The 22,429-nt window shown below is 38.3% G+C and overlaps 1 protein-coding gene across 4 annotated transcripts in view; it reads left to right on the plus strand.

Annotated features, from left to right (window-relative positions):
- The window catches only part of LOC6578233, a 93,456-nt gene extending 71,277 nt beyond the window's left edge, over window positions 1–22,179 (plus strand). For 3 of the 4 annotated variants that reach the window (XM_044008145.1, XM_032729275.2, XM_032729278.2), the window contains exon 8: window positions 7,313–8,031. In XM_044008145.1, the coding sequence (XP_043864080.1) occupies window positions 7,313–7,489 (177 nt within the window). In that variant the 3' untranslated portion in view covers window positions 7,490–8,031. Of the gene's footprint in view, window positions 1–7,312; window positions 8,032–21,965 lie in introns of those variants that run through there. The other variant, XM_044008125.1, reaches the window with a different exon arrangement.
- The last annotated feature ends 250 nt before the right edge of the window (window positions 22,180–22,429 follow it).

Consider the following 22,429-nt stretch of genomic DNA (forward strand, 5'->3'; position numbering starts at 1 on the left):
ACGCTTATCTACATTGTAAATTTCAGCGTTCTAGCTCTTCAACAAATATGATTTCTGCGAAAAATGCATTTTTATACCCTGAACCTATTTTCAATGGGAAATCAGGATATAATGGTTTTGTTAAATGTATGTAACGAAAGAAAGAGGCGTGGCAGACCCCATAAAGTATTTATATTCTTGATCAGGGCGACGAGCTGAATCGATTTAGCTCTGTCCGTCTGTCCGTATGCTTGAACGCGTCGATCTCTGAAGATATAAGAGCTAGAGCCTTGAAATTTTTTTCCTAGGTCCGTGTATAGCACGCGCATATCGGGTTTTGCTTTAAATATCGATAAATTGCCCCGTTATTTTGTTATCGATTAAAAACATTATTGACAACCAGTAATAAATTTATATCTCCTACATCATTAAAGCTAGAGTCTACAAAATGTTATCGATTAAAAACATTATCGACAACCAGTAATAAATTTATATCTCCTACATCTTTAAAGCTAGAGTCTACAAAATGTATACTAATATGCATTTTATACAATTTCGGTTTTTGTCAGTATTTACCCCCACCCCTAATTCACCCACCCACCCTCACATTTGTAAAAGGCGTATTTCAAATACTAGAGAATTGTGTTTTGGCAAATACATACAGTGGGCCAAAAAAGTATTGGCACACTTGAAAAATCGAACTTCTAAGAGCTGTAATTTTTTTTTGAACACAGCTATAAATAAATTAAAAACGGCATTTATTAAATCCATGTTTTCTAATAATATTTAACAAAAAAAAATTAAATTTCTTGTTTGGTTCACTTGCAGAGAACTAAAATATAAATATAGGCACGAATTTTCGTAAAAAAAGTATTGGCACAATTGACGTAAACAATCTTTTCCATCGTCACAAATCACCCTAATACTTGGTAGGTCCTCCGTTTGACTTAATAACTGCCTGCAAACGTCTCTTCATGCTACTTATTAGCCTTGACGTTTCAAAGGTGGTGATTTTCGCCCACTCAGCGCGCAGGGCCTCTTTTAGAGAATTCTTCGAAGTTATTCGGTGTGATCGAATCTTCCTTTCCAACAGGTGCCGTACGTGCTCAATGGGATTCAAATCCGGTGATTGGGGTGGTGTTTTAAACTGCTTGCAGTGGTATATGAGCCACTCCTGCACAAGATATGACGAATGTTTTGGGTCATTATCTTGTTGAAACTGCCAATCAGTGCCACTGAGACCTAGTTTTTGAACACTTGGACTTAAATTCTATAAACATGTTTGTCCATAGTGTCATCAATAAATACCAAGTTTCCAACTCCTGAAGCAGCAAAACACCCCCAAACCATCACATTGCCTCCACCGTGCTTAACAGTTTTGAGCAAGTTATTTTCTTGAAGCTCCTTCATAGGTTTCCGCCAAATTTTTTGCGCTCCATCAGACCCAAAGAGATTAAATTTAGATTCGTCACTAAAAATAATTGTGTTCCAAAATGAATCCGGCTGATTTATGTGTTGTTTGGCGAACTCTAGCCTCCTTTTCTTGTTCACCCTCGAAATAAAAGGCTTGCGCCTAGGAACACGACCATGATACCCGGCATTATGCAGGGTATTTCGAACAGTTTGTGGGGTGAAATTACTGTCAAAAGATTCTTGTAGGCTCTCGCATAATTTCACAGCCGAAGTATGTGGATTTTGGGCAACTGTGGACACCACAATCCGTTCCTGGCGTTCTGTTAATATTTTAGGCCGGCCTGATCTGCGTACTGGAGCTATTTTTCCCGTTTGTGTGTAATGCATAATAATATTTCTCACACTAGACCATGATCTGTCTACAAGAGAGCCAATTTCACGATAAGATTTATTCTCTAAATACAGTTTAATGATTAATTTCCGTATTTCCAAAGAAATTTCTGCACCTCTAGCCATTTTTCTCTTGCTCTCTTAAATTTTCGATTAGAAGTTATTGCAAACACGTGCAACAACCAAAACGAAGCGATGTGTAAAAGAAGGAATGAAAAATAACGGTAGTTTACGGTTGTAGCAACGAAAGCGTAAGCTAGAACATAGTGTGTAAGACTTGAAATTCGGAACACATACTCGTGTATATCTCCGATTTATAAAGTGTTAAAATTTTCCCGATCCGCCCACTAGGGGCGTGGCAAATCGGAAAATGCATTTTCCGATATACCAGAAATCATGTTTGTTGAAGAGCTAGAAAGCTGAAATTTGGTATGTAGGTCTGCGTTGACCACCCAAGATCATGAGCTATGGCGGATATATCTCCGCCCATTGGGGGCGTGGCAAATCGGAGAAAACTGTATCTCCTAAAGTTATAAACCTAGAATGCTAAAATTTTGCACGTAAGCTGATGCTTTTTTTCTATAAAGATGGGTGAAAAAAATTATTATAATTATATCTACGCCTACTAGGGGCGTGGCAAAACTGACCTGAAGATATAGTTATTTTCCGAATTCGGCTTTATTTTAGACACTATTGATGCTAGAGACCTGAAATTTTGTATATATACGCGGGTTGACCACCCAAGTCCAACGAGCTATGGTAGATATATGTCCGCCCATAGGGGGCGTGGCAAACCGCAAAAGTTGATATCTCCTACAGTTTAAGAGCTAGAAGCTTCTATCGATGCCCCAACAATAATTTTTACGCCTCTTTAGGGGCATGGCATATCGAAAAATACCCTGTAATTTTCACATTTTTTGAGCTTAAGAATTTAAATTTTGCATATAGGTTACCGGTTGCTCGTTCAAAGAACTGGCCAAAAATGAGGAGTCTACGGCCACTAGGGGCGTGGCAATCGGCATTTACAGTGTCCATATTGCGGCATTTATATGCGTCAGCCATCTATTTATGTATTTGTTCACATAAATAGGCTTAATGGGCATTGATAGCACGGAAGGAAACATTTTTATAAAATTAATAAAATATAAAAAAGCTAAAATAACAAAAACAAGTAAGAAGGCTCCAGTCGAGACTGCTCGACTAGGAGATACCCTGAACCCTCCAAGCTGATATTCTAAATTAGAATTTCTAATCACTTCACTGCACTTCTTCTATGTACACATACATACACATGCACTTATAAGCACGCGCTCTGCTAACTGCGCAGTAAGCAGCGGCTGCGCTTGAGCTGCGCTGCAATGTGGGCAATATATGACAATTTATTTGTTGAATAATTTCTTTTGTAGACATACAATCTTAATGAAACTTTCAGACCGTAATCATATGGTTAAAATGTGTGTACATTCCAAAGCACAAGTCTCTAGTATTTGAAATGCGTCTTTTACAAATTGGGGGCGAAGGGGGCGTGGTATCCAAAATCTGTAAATTACAAAATCTTTGTGTCCATTAACTCTATATACAACGCAAATTTGAAGTCTCCAGGTTTAAAAGTGTTCAAACTAGGCTGAAAAAACCAAGTCGATTTCTCGATTATTCTCGATAAAAAAGTTATCGGATGAGTTATCGAAAAAATAAAGCAAACTCGTACTGCCTATGGTATACACGAGTATGCATGCCAAATTTCAGCTCTCTAGCTCTTATATCTTCTGAGATCCTTTTGCTCATACGGATGGACGGACGGACGGACAGACGGACAGGGCTATATCGACTCAGCTCGTCCTGATCAAGAATATATATACTTTATGGGGTCTGCGATGATTCCTTCTGCCTGTTACATACTTTTCACAAAACCATTATACCCTGATTTCCCATTTTCAATGGGTTCAGGGTATAAAAATTGCAATTTACAAAAAAGTGTTTCCGCGGGATTTGAACTCGCACCCAACCCAAACAGCATGTTTGTCAAAATAGTAAAAAAAAGATCGCCGGCGCTTCAGCCCACAGCACCACCGCGTCGTTTCGACCAACATTAGTTAAAACGAAATCAAATTATTGTTATGACGCCACATAGCAAAGAAAAGCCTGTGTGGTGGCTGGAAATTCAAAAACAATGCAAGGACAAATCAATCGCAACGGGATTCTTAGAATATGTTAGATGTGTACATACATACACACATACAAATGAGCGCGTGTATAAGGCTGGAATGCTTGATGCTAAGCGTGCAGACTTACATATATACATATGTATGTATTTGCGTATATGTGTTTGAGGGCTCTTTAAGAAGAAACAATTTTAAACTTATAAAATTATTTGACTAAGAAAAAGAGCTCAAGCTCGCACCTTTCCAATAAAATATCTATTTTATAAAAAACGAAATATGTATGAAAAAAAAAAAAAATAACACCGAAGAGGTTCGAACCTCCTTCTCTAACATTACTTTATCGTCGCCTTTAGCACCCGCACCACTGCTTTGCTTGACCAACTAGTTGCTAAAATAGAATAGCTTATTGAGAGAGCGTCATCAGACATATACTCTGGTTGACAGCATATGGGCTGTGAATGAGTCTTCTGCAATCGGTATCGCCCGACTGCAACGTTCTTACTTGTTTTATATTTATACCCTGAACCCATTGAAAATGGGAAATCAGGGTATAATGGTTTTGTTAAAATATGTAACAGGCAGAAGGAGGCGTGGCAGACCCCACAAAGTATATATATTCTTGATCAGGGCGACGAGCTGAGTCGATTTGGCCCTGCCCGTCTGTTCGTCCGACCGTATGTATGAACGCGTCGATCTCAGAAGATATAAGAGCTAGAGACTTGAAATTTTTTTTCCTAGGTCCGTGTATATCACGCACATGTCTTTTCTCTAAATATCGATAACTACTCTCGATATTTTATTATCGATTAAAAACCTTATCGAAAGCTAGTTATTTAATTATATCTTCTACACTTTTAGAGCTAGAGCTTCAAAATTTTAAATGTAGACTTATTATATTTTATACAATTTCGATTTTTGTTCAAATTTACCCCCCACTTCTATTTCCACCCCCTCACCTTTGTTAAAATCGTATTTCAAATACTAGAGACTTGTGCTTTGGAATGTACATACATTATGATTATGTTCTAAATGTTTCATTAAGATTTTACGTCTAGAAATTAAATTATTCAACAAATAAGTTCTTATAATGTTGCCCACACTACAGTGCAGCCCAAGCGTAGTCGCTGCTTATTGCACAATTAGCAGAGCGCGCTCTAATACGTGCGTGTGTATGTATGTGTGCCGAAAAGAAGTGCACAGTGATTAGAATATCAGATTGGAGGGTTCAGGGTAGACTAGATTAGAGCTAGACTAGAGCGACTAGAGCTTTCTTACTTGTTTTATATTCGTTTATTGACAATCTTATTATATTACAAGTAGCAAGTTGTGTGGTGGCTAGGATAGCGCGCGATGCTTGCGGGACGGCCGTAAAGCATTGCTTTACAGCTCGTCTGCTTATTCGCTCGACTCTGCGGAGCTCCATCATCACTGTGGCCGCGAAGGTGCTTGGTAATTCCCAGGCTTCCTCCGATTCCAGCATGGCGTTGACTATGTTGTCCGCTTTGATGGAGCGGCCCAGTGCCTCTTCTAGACGACACCTCTCCTCCAGGAACCATCCACATACGAAAAGAATGTGGTTGGCGTCTTCCACATGCCCTCACCCGCACCAGGGGCACTCATCAGTTTCCTCGTGACCATAGCGCTTCAAATAACTCCGAAAGCATCCATGGCCCGAAAGGTAGAAGTTAACCTCGCCGTGTTTGCGGTTAACCCATGGTTCGAGCTCCGGGATGAGCTTGTGCGTCCACCGCCCTTTAGCTGAGCTATTCCACTTTCTTTGCCATCGTGCAATGCTGTTCGCCATGATTCCGTTGTGTCGTACAGGCGCGTGCGAATTCCGCTCCACGGCTTCGGCGACCAGGTACTCCAGTGGAACCATGCCGGCTATGACAAGCGCCGCATCATCGGAGATGGTCCTGAAAGCGCAGCTGACTCTGCGCTCAGTCTGCAGATCGCGCAAATACCCCCGCTGTAGCTCGGCGTTGCCATCGCTCTTGACCATATTGGCGCAGCATAGAGGATGACAGACCTAATGACGCTCATTAGAAGAAGACGTCGTTGCTGTTTAGGTCCCCGCGTTTTAAGCATAATTCTTGAGAGAGCTCTACAAGAATCAGCTGCCTTTTTATGCACATACTCTAAGTGCTCGCGGAAAGTTAATCTTGTGTCTAAAATGACGCCAAGATACTTAATCGCCCTCTTTGACGTGATGCTGACGCTGCCTATCCTTATATTGGCAGTCTCCACTTTTTTGCGACTGCTTACTAGGACGACTTCCATCTTGTGCGCCGCAAGCTCGAGCCCAGCTCCTGTCAACCAGCTTCGTATGCGATTGATACTTTCGCTACGTGCGCTGTGATTGAAACAGCTATTGCTCGAAGGGTTCAGGGGATCTCGTAGTCGGGCAGTCTCGACTAGAGCTTCCTTACTTCTTCGATTTGCCACGCTCCTAATGGGAAAATTTTAACACTATAAATTGGAGATATACCCGAGTATGTGTCCCAAATTTCAAGTCTCTAGCTTCAATAGCGCCAAAATAAACTACGATTCAGACAGCTGGACACTGCACAAAACCAATATACTCATTTCACTTTCGCGAATGAGTATAAAAATGGATCAATTTTATGCAGAATACGTAAGTACCATTTGCATCTCTTATTGGAAAGGCATGGATTTATAGCTTGTGTGTTTGTGGCGCGGCGGGGGTTGAAGCATTTGACTGTGATAAGGAATAATAACAAATATAATTTTTTCGGTAACGATGTAATTTTTTCAGAACGACTTTTCAAAAATGGCAAAAAAAAAATACTTCGTTAAAGACGAAAACTGTTAATAAACTATTAATGAACCAACGGGGTGTATCTTAGTGCAATTAATCAATTGCAAAAAAATCAATTGCGTTTGCTCTGCACTCATCTCGTTCTCGTTTTTCGACTACCGCTCTGAGGAAGCTTAGTCGTTAATTTCGTGTTGCTATCGCAATATCCCACACTGCAGTCTATGCGTCATTATGCACAGCATACCTAAGTGTGTCTGTGTGTGTTTCTTGTGTAAGCAGAAAAAGATGCGAATAATTATTAAAATATCAATTCTTAGAAGGGTTCAGGAATTTCATAGTCGAGCAGTCTCGACTGGAGCTTTCTTGTTTATTAGTTTGGTTCAGGGTAGTATCTAGTCGAGCACTCTCGATTAAAGTTTTCTTACTTGTTTCATATAATTTAAAGGATATTTTCAATAATTGTAGATATTTTACAAATGTATACTCCAAAAACTTTATTTGCTGACTATATTTTTGTAAAGTATGATCAGTTATTTAATTTGTAATATAATAAATAAAATTAAGGTATGTTTATTTTTTCTATTTTCAGAAATACAAAACAGAACTATATGACACGGTTAAAACAACAGAAACGCTTAAAAATGTTATTTTGAAGAGAGCCAACTCCCAATCATTTCCTGAAACTCATGCAGGAGAGGAACTATATGTTCCTCTGAATCTTGTTTCCAGTGAAAATAATGCAAAGTTAACATACGACGCCAAATAAAATTCAAGTAATCAAGCCATCACGCCTATATAACTTTAAATGAGTTTATAAAACCATTAAACCATAATATATATTCACACTAAAAAAAAAATTGTTTTTAAATAAATTAAGGTTTTATTTTTATGGTGTGAATTATTAAGCGCGGAAATAATTACTTAATTTTATTTAAACGTACAGTAATAATTCTATTATATAATAATTATATTTCTTCTAATACATGATTCAGTATTTTTAACATTTAAAGTCTTTTCTAAGTAGCTTGACATAAAAAAATCATCAAATTCATACAAGTATATCACAAACCAAATATATTAATTTTTCCGCTTGAGTACTAAACAAAACATTCATTCAATTATGATTGCCCTAAGCAATTAATTACATCATATACACGCTGTAATATTTTATTTTAATTGCTTATTTCATTTGTATTTTTCATTTTCGTATCATTTTTAATGTATTCATCTACATAAATCTTTATATTTAAATAGTCATTACCTTTATTCACCACTTAATACTAAAAAGTAATACATTAATAACATAAATTCAGGCATATCGTTTATTTATTTTGATACTTTTCGAGGGTATGTCTTTTTAACATATATATATATATATATATATATATATATATATATATATATATATATATATATATTTTTTTTTTTTTTTTAATTAAAAGGGCTTAGCTTCATTTTATTTGGCAGGATTCCTGTATAGTTTTTACTTATTATCAGATTTCTAGCTAAATTCTTAAATTAAACTAAATTGAAATGATACTATTCAAAAATTTCAAATAGTTAAAAGAATTGTTTAATGTCTTAAAATCCATTATTTCTGTAACAATGTAATATCTTTTGCAATAGGGCTGTCAAATTTAAAAAATAACCGTGATTAGTAATATTAGGTATTAATCGTTGGCAAGCATGTTCGAATATAATACATTTTTGATTATTCTGAGTATTTATACATTTTAAGTCATAAAACCCGAAGGACAGCATTTTGATAAGTAATTTACGAATAGTAATATAATATATTTCGAAATATTTGGCAATTATCTGTTTTGATCCAGACACTATTTTAAAGGGCTTATTGTTTATTCCGCACAATTCTATAGCTAGAAAACATTTGTAAAATCTCTTGCCTGTAAATGAAAATCATGTGATAATAAAATAATCTCCGCAATTTTTAAATAGTAATACTATGCAATTCAAAGCAATATTCATAATACCAAGCAAGAATTTCAAGCAACAATTGAACAAATATTTATATTTCAAATAAGACAAATTTTAAAAATGATAACAGCTTTTTTATCATAATAAAATATGTAAAATATTTAATCTAAGAAAAAGTTATACATTTATTTTTTTCGAATTTAATAATTACAAACTTCTCTAACAGTTACAATAAAAAAGGAATATTACAAAAATACTTGTATTTATTACTTTAACTTTAAGTCAATGTTTATGATATTACAAACAATTGTGGTTAGTATTTTTTTTTTTTTTCAAAATTAAAATTTCGTTAATTTACACCTTACGGTTGCCAAATCAACAGAAAATAATCAAATCATTCGTTAACAAACAGTTTGTCGACAGTGATTCTATGGACGTTCCTACAATGAGACTCAGTAAGTAAGCAAAGAACAAAACAATAATTCTATCTTTTATACCCCGAACCCAATCATCCCGTTTCAATTGGGAAATCAGGGCATAATGGTTTTGTTAAAAGTATATATATTCTTGAACAGGGCGTCGAGCTTAGTCGATTTAGCCCTATCCGTCTGTCTGTTCGCCCATCAGTATGTATGAACGCTTTGATCTCAGAAAATATAAGAGATGGAGACGTAAATATTTTTTCCTAGGTCCGTGTATATCACGCGCATATCGGGATTTATTACAAAAATCGATAACTGCTATTTTGTTATCACATCAAATATTTAATTATTAATTATTTATAATCACTAACCACAGAACACATAGACCGGACACGTAGTGTAAAGCGTTTTGCACACTTTTTTTCTAGCATTAGTTCCCAGACCACTTCGTATTTTCTCGGCTCCTCACTTTTAGGGTCGGGCTACGAAAATATGGGAACACAAAATCATTTCTCTTCATGCGCTCGACCGAGATGGTCGGCTGTTGAACAAAAGATCCCTCTACGCTGAATTATTCCCTTGCTCTCTCTCTCTCTCAAATATGTATATGTATGTATGCATGTGAGCACAAGCAGTATCTCACAAAAATTGAAATTTCTTGGCAGCGAGAACCCATGCCTTCCCTTCTGTGTGAAGAGTATACCGAACATTTCAAACCGTTTGCCATGCATTTTCGTTATTATTTGTGGGAAGGGTATGAAAGCGTTGGTGCGCATAATGAAAATTTTTTCGCGACGAGCATGCACACACACTTACAGTATGCTACATGTACTATGAGCATTTGTATGCCTGTGTGCGAAGCTCTCTTTGCCTATAGCTATTTTAAATCCCAGCATTTGCATTTGTCGATCTTATGAAGTGCTCACATACATATGTATGTATGTATGTATATACATTTGATTGTGTGTGCGCATGGGATGCGATGCTCACAATTATGGGATATCACTTGTAGAAGCATTTGTGTGCCTGTGTGCCTTTACATTTGCGTGTGTGTATGTGTTTGTATGTACAGTGGTTCCAACGCCAAATCGGACAAGACTATTTATTTATTTCAACAAGTATTTTCTTTAGCAGTAAGTTAACTTTTTACCGTTTTCACATTTTTTCTCAAATCTATTATGTATTAGCCCCCCAAAACAAAAAAAAAAATTTTTAATTTCAAATGGCAACATTTTTTTTATTTTAAAAAACGAACAACAAGTCCGATATTGAGCTTCAACGCCAAATCGGACAAAAGAAAACTGCAAGAAAAAGATCCGTTATTTGGCGGAGATTTTCGTTTTTGTTTTGCTTATTGCATTTCGTTATGTTCTCAAGCTCATAGGCGTACAGTAACAGTCGATTATAAGGGAAATTAAGGTTGATCCCTTTAAAACCGCAAAGGAACTAAGGATGTCATTAAAAGCAAACTTTGGAAAGGATGTGTGTGACAACACAGTGCGCAATACTTTGCATCGGTATGATTTGCATGGCCGAGTTGCCCAAAAAAAGCCTTATATTAGCCCTAAGAACAAAGCGTTTAGGGTAAAATTCGCGAAAGAGTACTTGCTAAAAACGGATGACTTTTGGAATCATGTTAGTTGGTTGTATATCATATTAAATACCTTTCTTTTTTTGCTAATTATCTTATTTAAAGGTGTTGTTTACTGATGAAAGTAAATTTAATTTGCATGGGTCCGATGGTAAGGTGTATGTGTGGCGTAAACCAAATACTGAGTTTGAGCCCAAGAACACAATAGGCACTGTTAAGCATGGAGGAGGTTCAGTCATGGTTTGGGGTTGTATGTCGAGTGCGGGAGTTGGCCATTTGCACTTTATTGATGGCATACTCGATAAATTTGGCTACCTTGATATTTTGAAAAAAAATGTTAAGCAGAGTGCGGAGAAATTGGGGCTACTTGAAGACTTTGCTTTCTATCAAGACAACGACCCCAAGCACACTTCAATGCTAGCTAGGCTCTGGCTAATCCATAATTGTCCCAAATTGATCCAAACGCCTGCCCAGAGCCCGGATATAAACGTAATAGAAAATCTGTGGGAAATTTTGGCGAGGAAAGTTTACCAAAACCGGTATAACAATCTGGACCAATTGAAAATGGGATTACTTGCAGCTTGGAACTCCATAGAGCCAGAGATCTGCAAAAAGTTGGTCAAATCAGTTCCCAATCGCTTGCAGGCTGTTGTCGCAAACAAAGGTTTTGCAACAAAATATTAAATATTAAGTTTTTCTCTTATTTTTCATTAAAGTTTTCTTTTGTCCGATTTGGCGTTGAAGCTCAAAATCGGACTTGTGGTTCGTTTTTTAAAATAAAAAAAATGTTGCCATTTGAAATTTAAAAAATTTTTTTTTGTTTTAGGGGGCTAATACATAATAGATTTGAGAAAAAATGTGAAAACGGTAAAAAGTTAACTTACTGAAATAAATACTTACTTATTGAAATAAATAAATAGTCTTGTCCGATTTGGCGTTGGGGCCACTGTATGCATGGGACATGAACATTGGCGTGTTCCTGGTGAATGGTGTGAACGATTTTGGGTTTTAATTGAAGAGGCGCGCTTTCATATAAGTAGCTGACTAACTAAAGTCGCAAGTGCACTTCCCATTACTTTTATAGGTATTGTTAATGCCAGATCTCATTAACAAGAATTGCTCCTCCCGCACCACACAATGTTATGTTATTAACAGCATTCTGTTAATAACATAACCCAGTTCTCCTACTGGTCCGCGGTACTTAGGGCCCGCTGAGTACTTCGTCTCGCGACTACTTGTCACTTGCCTATCCTGGCATACACACATATACACTGCGCGTCATCAGGTTAGCGCCCCCCTTTACACTCAACCTCAAAGCTAAATAAAATCTAAACCAGCAGAGCTCCATCTTTGAAATTTTTTTACATTATACTCCATTTATTTCTCTTTAAAATACAAAAAGAATGGCTACTGTAACAATAAGGATTATTTTTTAAAAATTTTTTTTGTAAAATGTACAAAAAACATGTAACAAAAATTTGGTCATCAGATTAGCGCCCCCTGCGCTAAATTCAATTTATTTAAGTTAATTACCAAAAATAACACCTGTATTTTAAGCTATTGTCATTTTTAAGTAATATTAGTAGTGCGTAGTGCCGTTTTTTGTTTGAAATTACTTAAAAAATTCGATTAGGAATGGAATTATAAAGTTGTTCAATATTATTCAAGGATATGGTTGATTAAGCGTGTTCAGTACCTTCGATTAACTCTGTCTTTGTACTATAATGCTTTCCGGACTCATATACTTTCCTGACCAACCATCCCCAGTCGTTTCCAATGATATTAAGGTCGAGTGAGTATGGTGGCCACTCCATGAGATCAATTTTTTGGCCCTGAATCCAGGACTTCAGGGATCGGGCGGTCTGAATTGGGGCATTATCATGCTGGAAAATCTAATGCCGGTTTTCAGACAGGTTATAGAAATGCGGAACAGCAGTTTTAAACACGATATTATGGTCCTATGCGTTCATGCGCGATGTCAAAAATTGAGCCTTGCAAGTGCTGTAGTAAGATATTGATACCTACACAAATGCCACACCACCCCCCCGCCGCAGCGGCTTGGAAACCGTTCCAAATAATGTTCTTCTATGAGTAGGTCATGGATATAATAATTATAGCCATCAGTTCCTTCCAAATTCAATTTTTCTCATCAGAAAAGACAACATGCTGCCATCGTGTAGACCACGTCATATTCGCCCGGCCAAAATTAATGCGTATTTCTTTTCTCAGCATATCGACTGGTGTCTTTTTTTTTTACATTCTGTTTCTTTAAGTAATTAACTTTCTTAATTGCTCTTTAGACCGTTGATAAGCTCGTCCTAACACTGATTTTAACCCTAATCTTGGTGGTCGATTCGTGGGAATTCGAAGCTTCTCGAACTAATGCTCTTCTATTTCCTTCTGAAATCACTTGATTATTGCCGCTTATATAGTTTTTTCCATAGTTTTCCCTATTTGTAAGAAAATTGCCATTTAGTTTTCTGTTTTTTTTCCTGATTTTTCAGCAATTTTATGGTTGCATAGTCTAGATTCAAAGTATGCCTCAATCTTTGATTTTCAACCAAATATAAAACTGTTTCTTTACCCATACTATAAATATATTGAATACTTTGAGCTTCACAAAAAATTTGGTGAGTGTAATTGCCAAAATAAGCAAGATAATTACAATTGCATTTGGGGGCGCTAATCTGATGACGCAAAATAAGTGCACACATTTTTTGCGAAAATAGAGAAGGATAGAAAATAAAACATAACGGGTTTTCACTCGCGTTTTTTTTTTTTTTTGGTATGAGAGACATCTCATATGATGATAATGAAATAAAAAAAAAACCAAGAAGTTGTGTGCAATAGGCAAGGAGAAAAACGTAAAAGAAAATGAGTGTAAGGGGGGGCGCTAACCTGATGAAGCGAAGTGTATTTAACACCATTATACGAGCTGAACAGCTACCATCCTACAAATAAAGACGAGGAAATTACCACCCGGTCTTTTTACTTATCGGCGACGCCAACACTACAACATTTGGTCCTTCGAGCCGGATCTTCATCCACCTTCACACCAGTACCCCATTCTTGTCTAGAGTAGTACATACATATATATATGCATAAATACACTGGCACCCAGTGTTGCCGAAACTTTTTCAGCAAAAGTAGCAAAACCGAAGGCTGAAAGTAGCTAGAAGTAGCCAACTTTCTTCTAAAATAGCTGAAAAAGTAGCAAAAAAGAAAACAGTGCTGTTTTTTCATAAAAAGTCAACTTTATTAATTTAATTCTGATAATATCTCATCTATGACCACCAGCTCGTCATTTTCACCATTGTCGCTTTTATAATTTGCCTTTTTAAGGTAGTTGGGTGGAACGCTATACTCATAGCAACATTTGCCATATCGGCGTAATCCATATGTTTTGTGGACATACAATCTTAATGAAACTTTCAAAACGTGATCATATGGCTAAAATGTGTGTACATTCCAAAGCACAAGTCTCTAGTACTTGAAATGCGTTTTTTACAAAATGATGGCGTCAATGGGTCAGGGTATAAAAACTGATAAGAAATGAATTTTGCATAGCATATTAGAAAGCTTACCTATTCTTCAGTTGTAGTATTAATGCTACACAAAGCTCAGTACATTTAAATCATTTACATTTAAAAAGTATCGAAGCGAATTTTGTTATAAGTTCGCTTGCATTTTAGCTAAATTTAATATTTGAAAATAGCCAGATTTGTAGCTAATAGCTGTTTGAAAATTTTTGTAGCAATCGGCCTTAAAAAGTAGCCAGATCTAGCTACAAAATAGCTGATTCGGCAACACTGCTGGCACCTCTCATCCGCCTTCCCTTGTATATACATATATATGTACTAATCTAGCAATATTTCGACTACATGCTTATATGTATATATTCTTATATATATAGATATGTATTACGCTGTGTTTAAATCCGATTAATATTTATTAACACGAAAAGAGCAATATCCTTTGTTGATCGTTTAATAAATTTATTTACATATTCTGCCTTTTCACACATCCGCACATACTCATATTTATAACTAGTCGCCGGCTGCAGAGTGACATATATGTACATATATACATGCTCCTCACTCGATCTATTAAATCAAAAACAATATCCGTTTTTATTTTTAATAGTTTTATTTTGTAATTTAATATCTAATCCTCCAAGCATAATTATTTTTACTTGTTTTAGTTATCTATGTATTTGCTAATTGTGTGTCCGCTTTCTTCTGTTTGTACGCACATACGCTCATACATACATACATACATCCATGTATGCACATATGAGCATCTTGTAACTTTATATTTCACTCGCGTACAAACAGCCCAGCAACACAATTAACATACAAATTCACAATAGCAACTTCCACATACATATACACGACACATTTACTAAACAATAAACTTAAATTGGTTGTTTTGTTTTGTGTCCAAGCAGCTGAGATCGTCACTAGTATCGATAACATTTTCCATAACTATCACCGGCCGCCACAATTTCTGACGATAGTTGTGTCACGATCAGTATTTATCGTATTTCAAAGAGCCATTGTAAAGCAAAATATAAAGCCACCCTTTTAATTATTAAATTTATCCTAATTACAATAATTAATTACAAAGTCGAATTTCAAATTAAGAATTTGGTTATTTAATTTATCCTAATTAAATAAATTAAACTTTTTTGCCTCTTCTTCTTCTTGGTTTTCGCTTTACTTGCTTAACAAGGCAATAATTCTTTTCCACGTTCAGTTGACAACTTTCTTGCTCTTGTCAACTTTGCTCTTTGAGTGAATTTCTGTCTCCATATCAGAAATTTGCAGCAGCTAACTTCTAGTTAGCATCCATGTCTGATCGTTCGGGTAGAGCGCAACTTAGTGTACCAGCTTCGCGTCTGATCAAGCGCAGTGCCTCTGCATCACCCATTCCGTCCGGGAAACCGCAGACAAGCATGACTTTCAAGCGTAGTCCGGTCGTCACCCGATCCAGCATAAAGCCCGCAAGTCCGTCTAAAATGTCGTTGTCTGACTTCATCTCGGCTGCGGATAGGCTCATCAAGTTTGAGTCGCGCATTGACGGTCCCGGAGACTCTAATGCCACCCAGGCGGCTCAGCTCCGGGCCTTCGAGATCCGTCGAGATCGGGTCAAGGCATTGTGGGATGATGCTGAGCAGCAATATAAGGTCTGTGCCAGAGCATTGAGCCAAGGGCAGTGGCGAAGTTGAAGCCACGGAGGCCAAATTCGACAACTGCTACACTGTCTACGAGCGGTGTACGACCCATCTGGGTGTACAGATCGACGCACTTTCCGCATCGAGTACACCGCCCGCTCCTTTCGCCACGTCTGAAGGCTGTCGCCTTCCACCTGTTGACATGGAAGTGTTCCACGGCGATTACTTGCGCTGGCCAACATTCCGCGATCTTTTTACTGCGATCTACATAAACAATCCGTGTTTAACTCCGGTGGCAAAGCTATTCCACCTTAATTCGAAAACAGCAGGCGATGCAAACGCACTAGTCGCAGAGTATCCTCTCACAAACGACGGCTTTGCATCGGCTTGGGTCTCTTTGTGTGATCGGTTTGAGAATAAGCGGCTGTTAGTCAACAGCCAGCTTAAAACTCTTCTCAACCTTTCCAAGATCACCAAGGAGTCAGGCTCGGCTCTCAGAGAGTTGCATAGCACTATGCACAGATGTGTCACGGCAATCGAGCATGCTCAGATATCCACTGAAAGTTGGGATTGCATTCTTGTGTTCCTGTGCACTTCAAATTTGCCGGAAAAACCCCGTTTTTCTCTGGGAGCATTCATTGACACGAAAAACAGAAATCCCAGCCTGGCAGGACGTCAGTCACTTCCTTAGCGAGCGCGCTCGTGCTCTTGAAGGTATGGAAGGTGACCGTTCTGTTCCAAAAGTTCCGAACTCAATTCCGAGATCTGCGAAGCCTGCCCTTCCCGAACGACTGAACTCGTTCAGAACGCAAGTGGACACAATCGGCACAAGGTGCGATCTGTGTTCAAGAGAGAATCATCCAATCCGATTCTGCCATCAGTTTCTCCAACTATCCATTCATGAACGAGAAACTTACATAAAATCGAAGAAGCTTTGTCTAAACTGTTTCGCTAAAGGTCACCAGTTACGAGAGTGTACCAGTACTCACAACTGTTTCACGTGCAATGGTCGACATAACACCCTACTCCATAGGGACAATACTCTTCGGACCGCTGCTGCCTCCGCAACAGCTATAGCTCCGACTCGTACTCCAGTTATGTCCAACGTCCAAACGTATCTGGCTGCCAACACGCGAGGTGTCCTCCTCGGCACGGCGGTGATTAATATATGCCATTTCGGTGCAACCTATCCCGCCCATGCTTTAGTCGACTCAGGGTCCGAAGCGACTTTCATTTCTGAGCGACTGTTCCATAATATCAAGTTGCCCTTCAAATCCGTGCATACTCAGGTATCCGGCCTGAATCAAGCAATGACAGCTGAGGCACACAAGCTATGCAACTTTGATATTGGTTCTCCGTTGAAGCCGAGACTGCAAATCAAAGCTTCTGCTCTCGTCGTTCCAAATCTGGCTGGTAACATCCCTTCGTCCCCAGTTCCGCAACTCTTGTTAAACAAACTTCCGAAAGTTCAGCTAGCTGACCCCGAGTTCTACAAGAGTGCGGAAATTGATATCCTGATAGGCGCGGATATCCTTCCGACTATCATTCAGGGAGGTTATCACCCTAATATTTGTGGGCCTCTTATAGGTCTGGAGACTATTTTCGGTTGGGTACTGACAGGCCCACTTTCACAGGCGATACCAGGAACGGTCTCCTCCTTCACAACTCAAGTTTCTGTTTCGGAAGAGGCGAAACTTGAGTCTCTGCCAACCGTATCATCTGACGAAGCTCTTCCATTCCGAGCTCCCAACAGCACCACTCCGAAAGTGAGGGTCGGTTTCAATGCTCTCCGTCCAGCACTGATTGACAGCCTGAATAATATTCTTCGTTCAGGCCCATTATTCCGACCCGATCCTCATCCTCCTTGTGCTGTCACGAGCACTCCGGCAATCCTGCCGCAACAAGGGACGTTGCAAAACGTGTGGCCAGGATCACCACACGCTCCTGCATCTCCAGGGATCAGCACGTCACTCCGCCTCGACTCTCAAAAAGGCGGTCACTGCTCCGCTGACGGTCTTGATCCGCACACCAAAGGGTCTCCAGCTTCCAACGCGACGTCCTAATTTGCAATCCTTGCAAGGGGGGGAGTATGTTAATGCCAGATCTCACTAACAAGAATTGCTCCTCCCGCACCACACAATGTTATGTTATTAACAGCATTCTGTTAATAACATAACCCAGTTCTCCTACTGGTCCGCGGTACTTAGGGCCCGCTGAGTACTTCGTCTCGCGACTACTTGTCACTTGCCTATCCTGGCATACACACATATATTTAACACCATTATACGAGCTGAACAGCTACCATCCTACAAATAAAGACGAGGAAATTACCACCCGGTCTTTTTACTTATCGGCGACGCCAACACTACAACAGGTATTTTTAATTGCATGATTTTTATGACATCTAACAGATGCACCCGTTAAAATGGGTACATTTGGAAAGTATATGTATGTATGTACATACATATGCTTCTTATCAAAAAGGTTAATTTCACCTGTATATGTGCAGGTGCAAGGGATCGAAAATAGCATTCCGATTTGCCCACTGGGATCAATCAAGTACTACAATTTAATAACAAGTAAGAACGTTGCAGTCGGGCGTTACCGACTGCGGAATACTCATTCACATCCCATCAACAATACAATTTTAAACTTATAAAATTATTTGACTAAGAAAAAGAGCTCAAGCTCGCACCTTTCCAATAAAATATCTATTTGATAAAAAACGAAATATGTATGAAAAAAAAAAAAAAATAAAATAACACCGAAGAGGTTCGAACCTCCTTCTCTAACATTACTTTATCGTCGCCTTTAGCACCCGCACCACTGCTTTGTTTGACCAACTAGTTGCTAAAATAGAATAGCTTATTGAGAGAGCGTCATCAGACAAAACTACAGTAACGGCTAGAAAGTCCAGAAATCAATCGAAATTCTAAGAATGTGAGAAAAGGCGCGCTTCTGTCTGTACGCATAGAACAGACGATGAGTGTGTGCACATGTATAGGAAAATCGTGCTGATCTGCTGCTAGCTTGAAGCCAGTATCCAATATATGGATATAAATATATATTATTAAAAGTCAAAATTGTATAAATTATATATGTATGTAATTTGAATGCAATGATGCAATGATCATAGCAATAGCTATCGATGTTGCGCACTAGACTTGAAAATTCCACTATATACTCTGGTTGACAGCGTATGGGCTGTGAATGAGTCTTCTGCAATCGGTATCGCCCGACTGCAACGTTCTTACTTGTTTTATTTTTATACCCTGAACCCATTGAAAATGGGAAATCAGGGTATAATGGTTTTGTTAAAATATGTAACAGGCAGAAGGAGGCGTGGCAGACCGCACAAACTATATATATTCTTGATCAGGGCGACGAGCTGAGTCGATTTGGCCCTGCCCGTCTGTCCGTCCGACCGTATGTATGAACGCGTCGATCTCAGAAGATATAAGAGCTAGAGAAATTTTTTTTCCTAGGTCCGTGTATATCACGCACATGTCAAGTTTTTCTCTAAATATCGATAACTACTCTCGATATTTTACTATCGATTAAAAGCCTTATCGAAAGCTAGTTATTTAATTATATCTCCTACACTTTTAGAGCTAGAGCTTCCAAATTTTAAATGTAGACTTATATATATTTTATACAATTTCGATTTTTGTTCAAATTTACCCCTCACTTCTATTTCCACCCCCTCACCTTTGTTAAAATCGTATTTCAAATACTAGAGGCTTGTGCTTTGGAATGTACATACATTATGATTATGTTCTAAATGTTTCATTAAGATTTTACGTCTAGAAATTAAATTATTCAACAAATAAGTTCTTATAATGTAGCCCACACTACAGTGCAGCCCAAGCGTAGTCGCTGCTTATTGCACAATTAGCAGAGCGCGCTCTAATACGTGCGTGTGTATGTATGTGTGCCGAAAAGAAGTGCACAGTGATTAGAATATCAGATTGGAGGGTTCAGGGTAGACTAGACTAGAGCTAGACTAGAGCGACTAGAGCTTTCTTACTTGTTTTATATTCGTTTATTGACAATCTTATTATATTACAAGTAGCAGGTTGTGTGGTGGCTAGGATAGCGCGCGATGCTTGCGGGAGGGCCGTAAAGCATTGCTTTGCAGCTCGTCTGCTTATTCGCTCGACTCTGCGGAGCTCCATCATCACTGTGGCCGCGAAGGTGCTTGGTAATTCCCAGGCTTCCTCCGATTCCAGCATGGCGTTGACTATGTTGTCCGCTTTGAAGGAGCGGCCCAGTGCCTCTTCTAGACGACACCTCTCCTCCAGGAACCATCCACATACGAAAAGAATGTGGTTGGCGTCTTCCACATGCCCTCACCCGCACCAGGGGCACTCATCAGTTTCCTCGTGACCATAGCGCTTCAAATAACTCCGAAAGCATCCATGGCCCGAAAGGTAGAAGTTAACTTCGCCGTGTTTGCGGTTAACCCATGGTTCGAGCTCCGGGATGAGCTTGTGCGTCCACCGCCCTTTAGCTGAGCTATTCCACTTTCTTTGCCATCGTGCAATGCTGTTCGCCATGATTCCGTTGTGTCGTACAGGCGCGTGCGAATTCCGCTCCACGGCTTCGGCGACCAGGTACTCCAGTGGAACCATGCCGGCTATGACAAGCGCCGCATCATCGGAGATGGTCCTGAAAGCGCAGCTGACTCTGCGCTCAGTCTGCAGATCGCGCAAATACCCCGCTGTAGCTCGGCGTTGCCATCGCTCTTGACAGACCTAATGACGCTCATTAGAAGAAGACGTCGTTGCTGTTTAGGTCCCCGCGTTTTAAGCATAATTCTTGAGAGAGCTCTACAAGAATCAGCTGCCTTTTTATGCACATACTCTAAGTGCTCGCGGAAAGTTAATCTTGTGTCTAACATGACGCCAAGATACTTAATCGCCCTCTTTGACGCGATGCTGACGCTGCCTATCCTTATATTGGCAGTCTCCACTTTTTTGCGACTGCTTACTAGGACGACTTCCGTCTTGTACGCCGCAAGCTCGAGCCCAGCTCCTGTCAACCAGCTTCGTATGCGATTGATACTTTCGCTACGTGCGCTGTGATTGAAACAGCTATTGCTCGAAGGGTTCAGGGGATCTTGTAGTCGGACAGTCTCGACTAGAGCTTCCTTACTTCTTCGATTTGCCACGCTCCTAATGGGAAAATTTTAACACTATAAATTGGAGATATACCCGAGTATGTGTTCCAAATTTCAAGTCTCTAGCTTCAATAGCGCCGAAATAAACTACGATTCAGACAGCTGGACACTGCACAAAACCAATATACTCATTTCACTTTCGCGAATGAGTATAAAAATGGATCAATTTTATGCAGAATACGTAAGTACCATTTGCATCTCTTATTGGAAAGGCATGGATTTATAGATTGTGTGTTTGAGGCGCGGCGGGGGTTGAACCATTTGACTGTGATAACGACTTTTCAAAAATGGCAAAAAAAAAAATACTTCGTTAAAGACGAAAACTGTTAATAAACTATTAATGAACCAACGGGGTGTATCTTAGTGCAATTGATCAATTGCAAAAAAATCAATTGCGTTTGCTCTGCACTCATCTCGTTCTCGTTTTTCGACTACCGCTCTGAGGAAGCGTAGTCGTTAATTTCGTGTTGCTATCGCAATATCCCACACTGCAGTCTATGCGTCATTATGCACAGCATACCTAAGTGTTTCTGTGTGTGTTTCTTGTGTAAGCAGAAAAAGATGCGAATAATTATTAAAATATCAATTCTTAGAAGGGTTCAGGAATTTCATAGTCGAGCAGTCTCGACTGGAGCTTTCTTGTTTATTAGTTTGGTTCAGGGTAGTATCTAGTCGAGCACTCTCGATTAAAGTTTTCTTACTTGTTTCATATAATTTAAAGGATATTTTCAATAATTGTAGATATTTTACAAATGTATACTCCAAAAACTTTATTTGCTGACTATATTTTTGTAAAGTATGATCAGTTATTTAATTTGTAATATAATAAATAAAATTAAGGTATGTTTATTTTTTCTATTTTCAGAAATACAAAACAGAACTATATGACACGGTTAAAACAACAGAAACGCTTGTTTCCAGTGAAAATAATACAAAGTTAACATACGACGCCAAATAAAATTCAAGTAATCAAGCCATCACGCCTATATAACTTTAAATGAGTTTATAAAACCATTAAACCATAATATATATTCACACTAAAAAAAAATTGTTTTTAAATAAATTAAGGTTTTATTTTTATGGTGTGAATTATTAAGCGCGGAAATAATTACTTAATTTTATTTAAACGTACAGTAATAATTCTATTATATAATAATTATATTTCTTCTAATACATGATTCAGTATTTTTAACATTTAAAGTCTTTTCTAAGTAGCTTGACATAAAAAAATCATCAAATTCATACAAGTATATCACAAACCAAATATATTAATTTTTCCGCTTGAGTACTAAACAAAACATTCAATTATGATTGCCCTAAGCAATTAATTACATAATATACACGCTGTAATATTTTATTTTAATTGCTTATTTCATTTGTATTTTTCATTTTCGTATCATTTTTAA

The sequence above is a fragment of the Drosophila mojavensis genome, unplaced genomic scaffold, assembly GCF_018153725.1.
Source record: "Drosophila mojavensis isolate 15081-1352.22 unplaced genomic scaffold, ASM1815372v1 contig_108, whole genome shotgun sequence".
In the NCBI taxonomy this organism is placed as follows: domain Eukaryota; kingdom Metazoa; phylum Arthropoda; class Insecta; order Diptera; family Drosophilidae; genus Drosophila; species Drosophila mojavensis.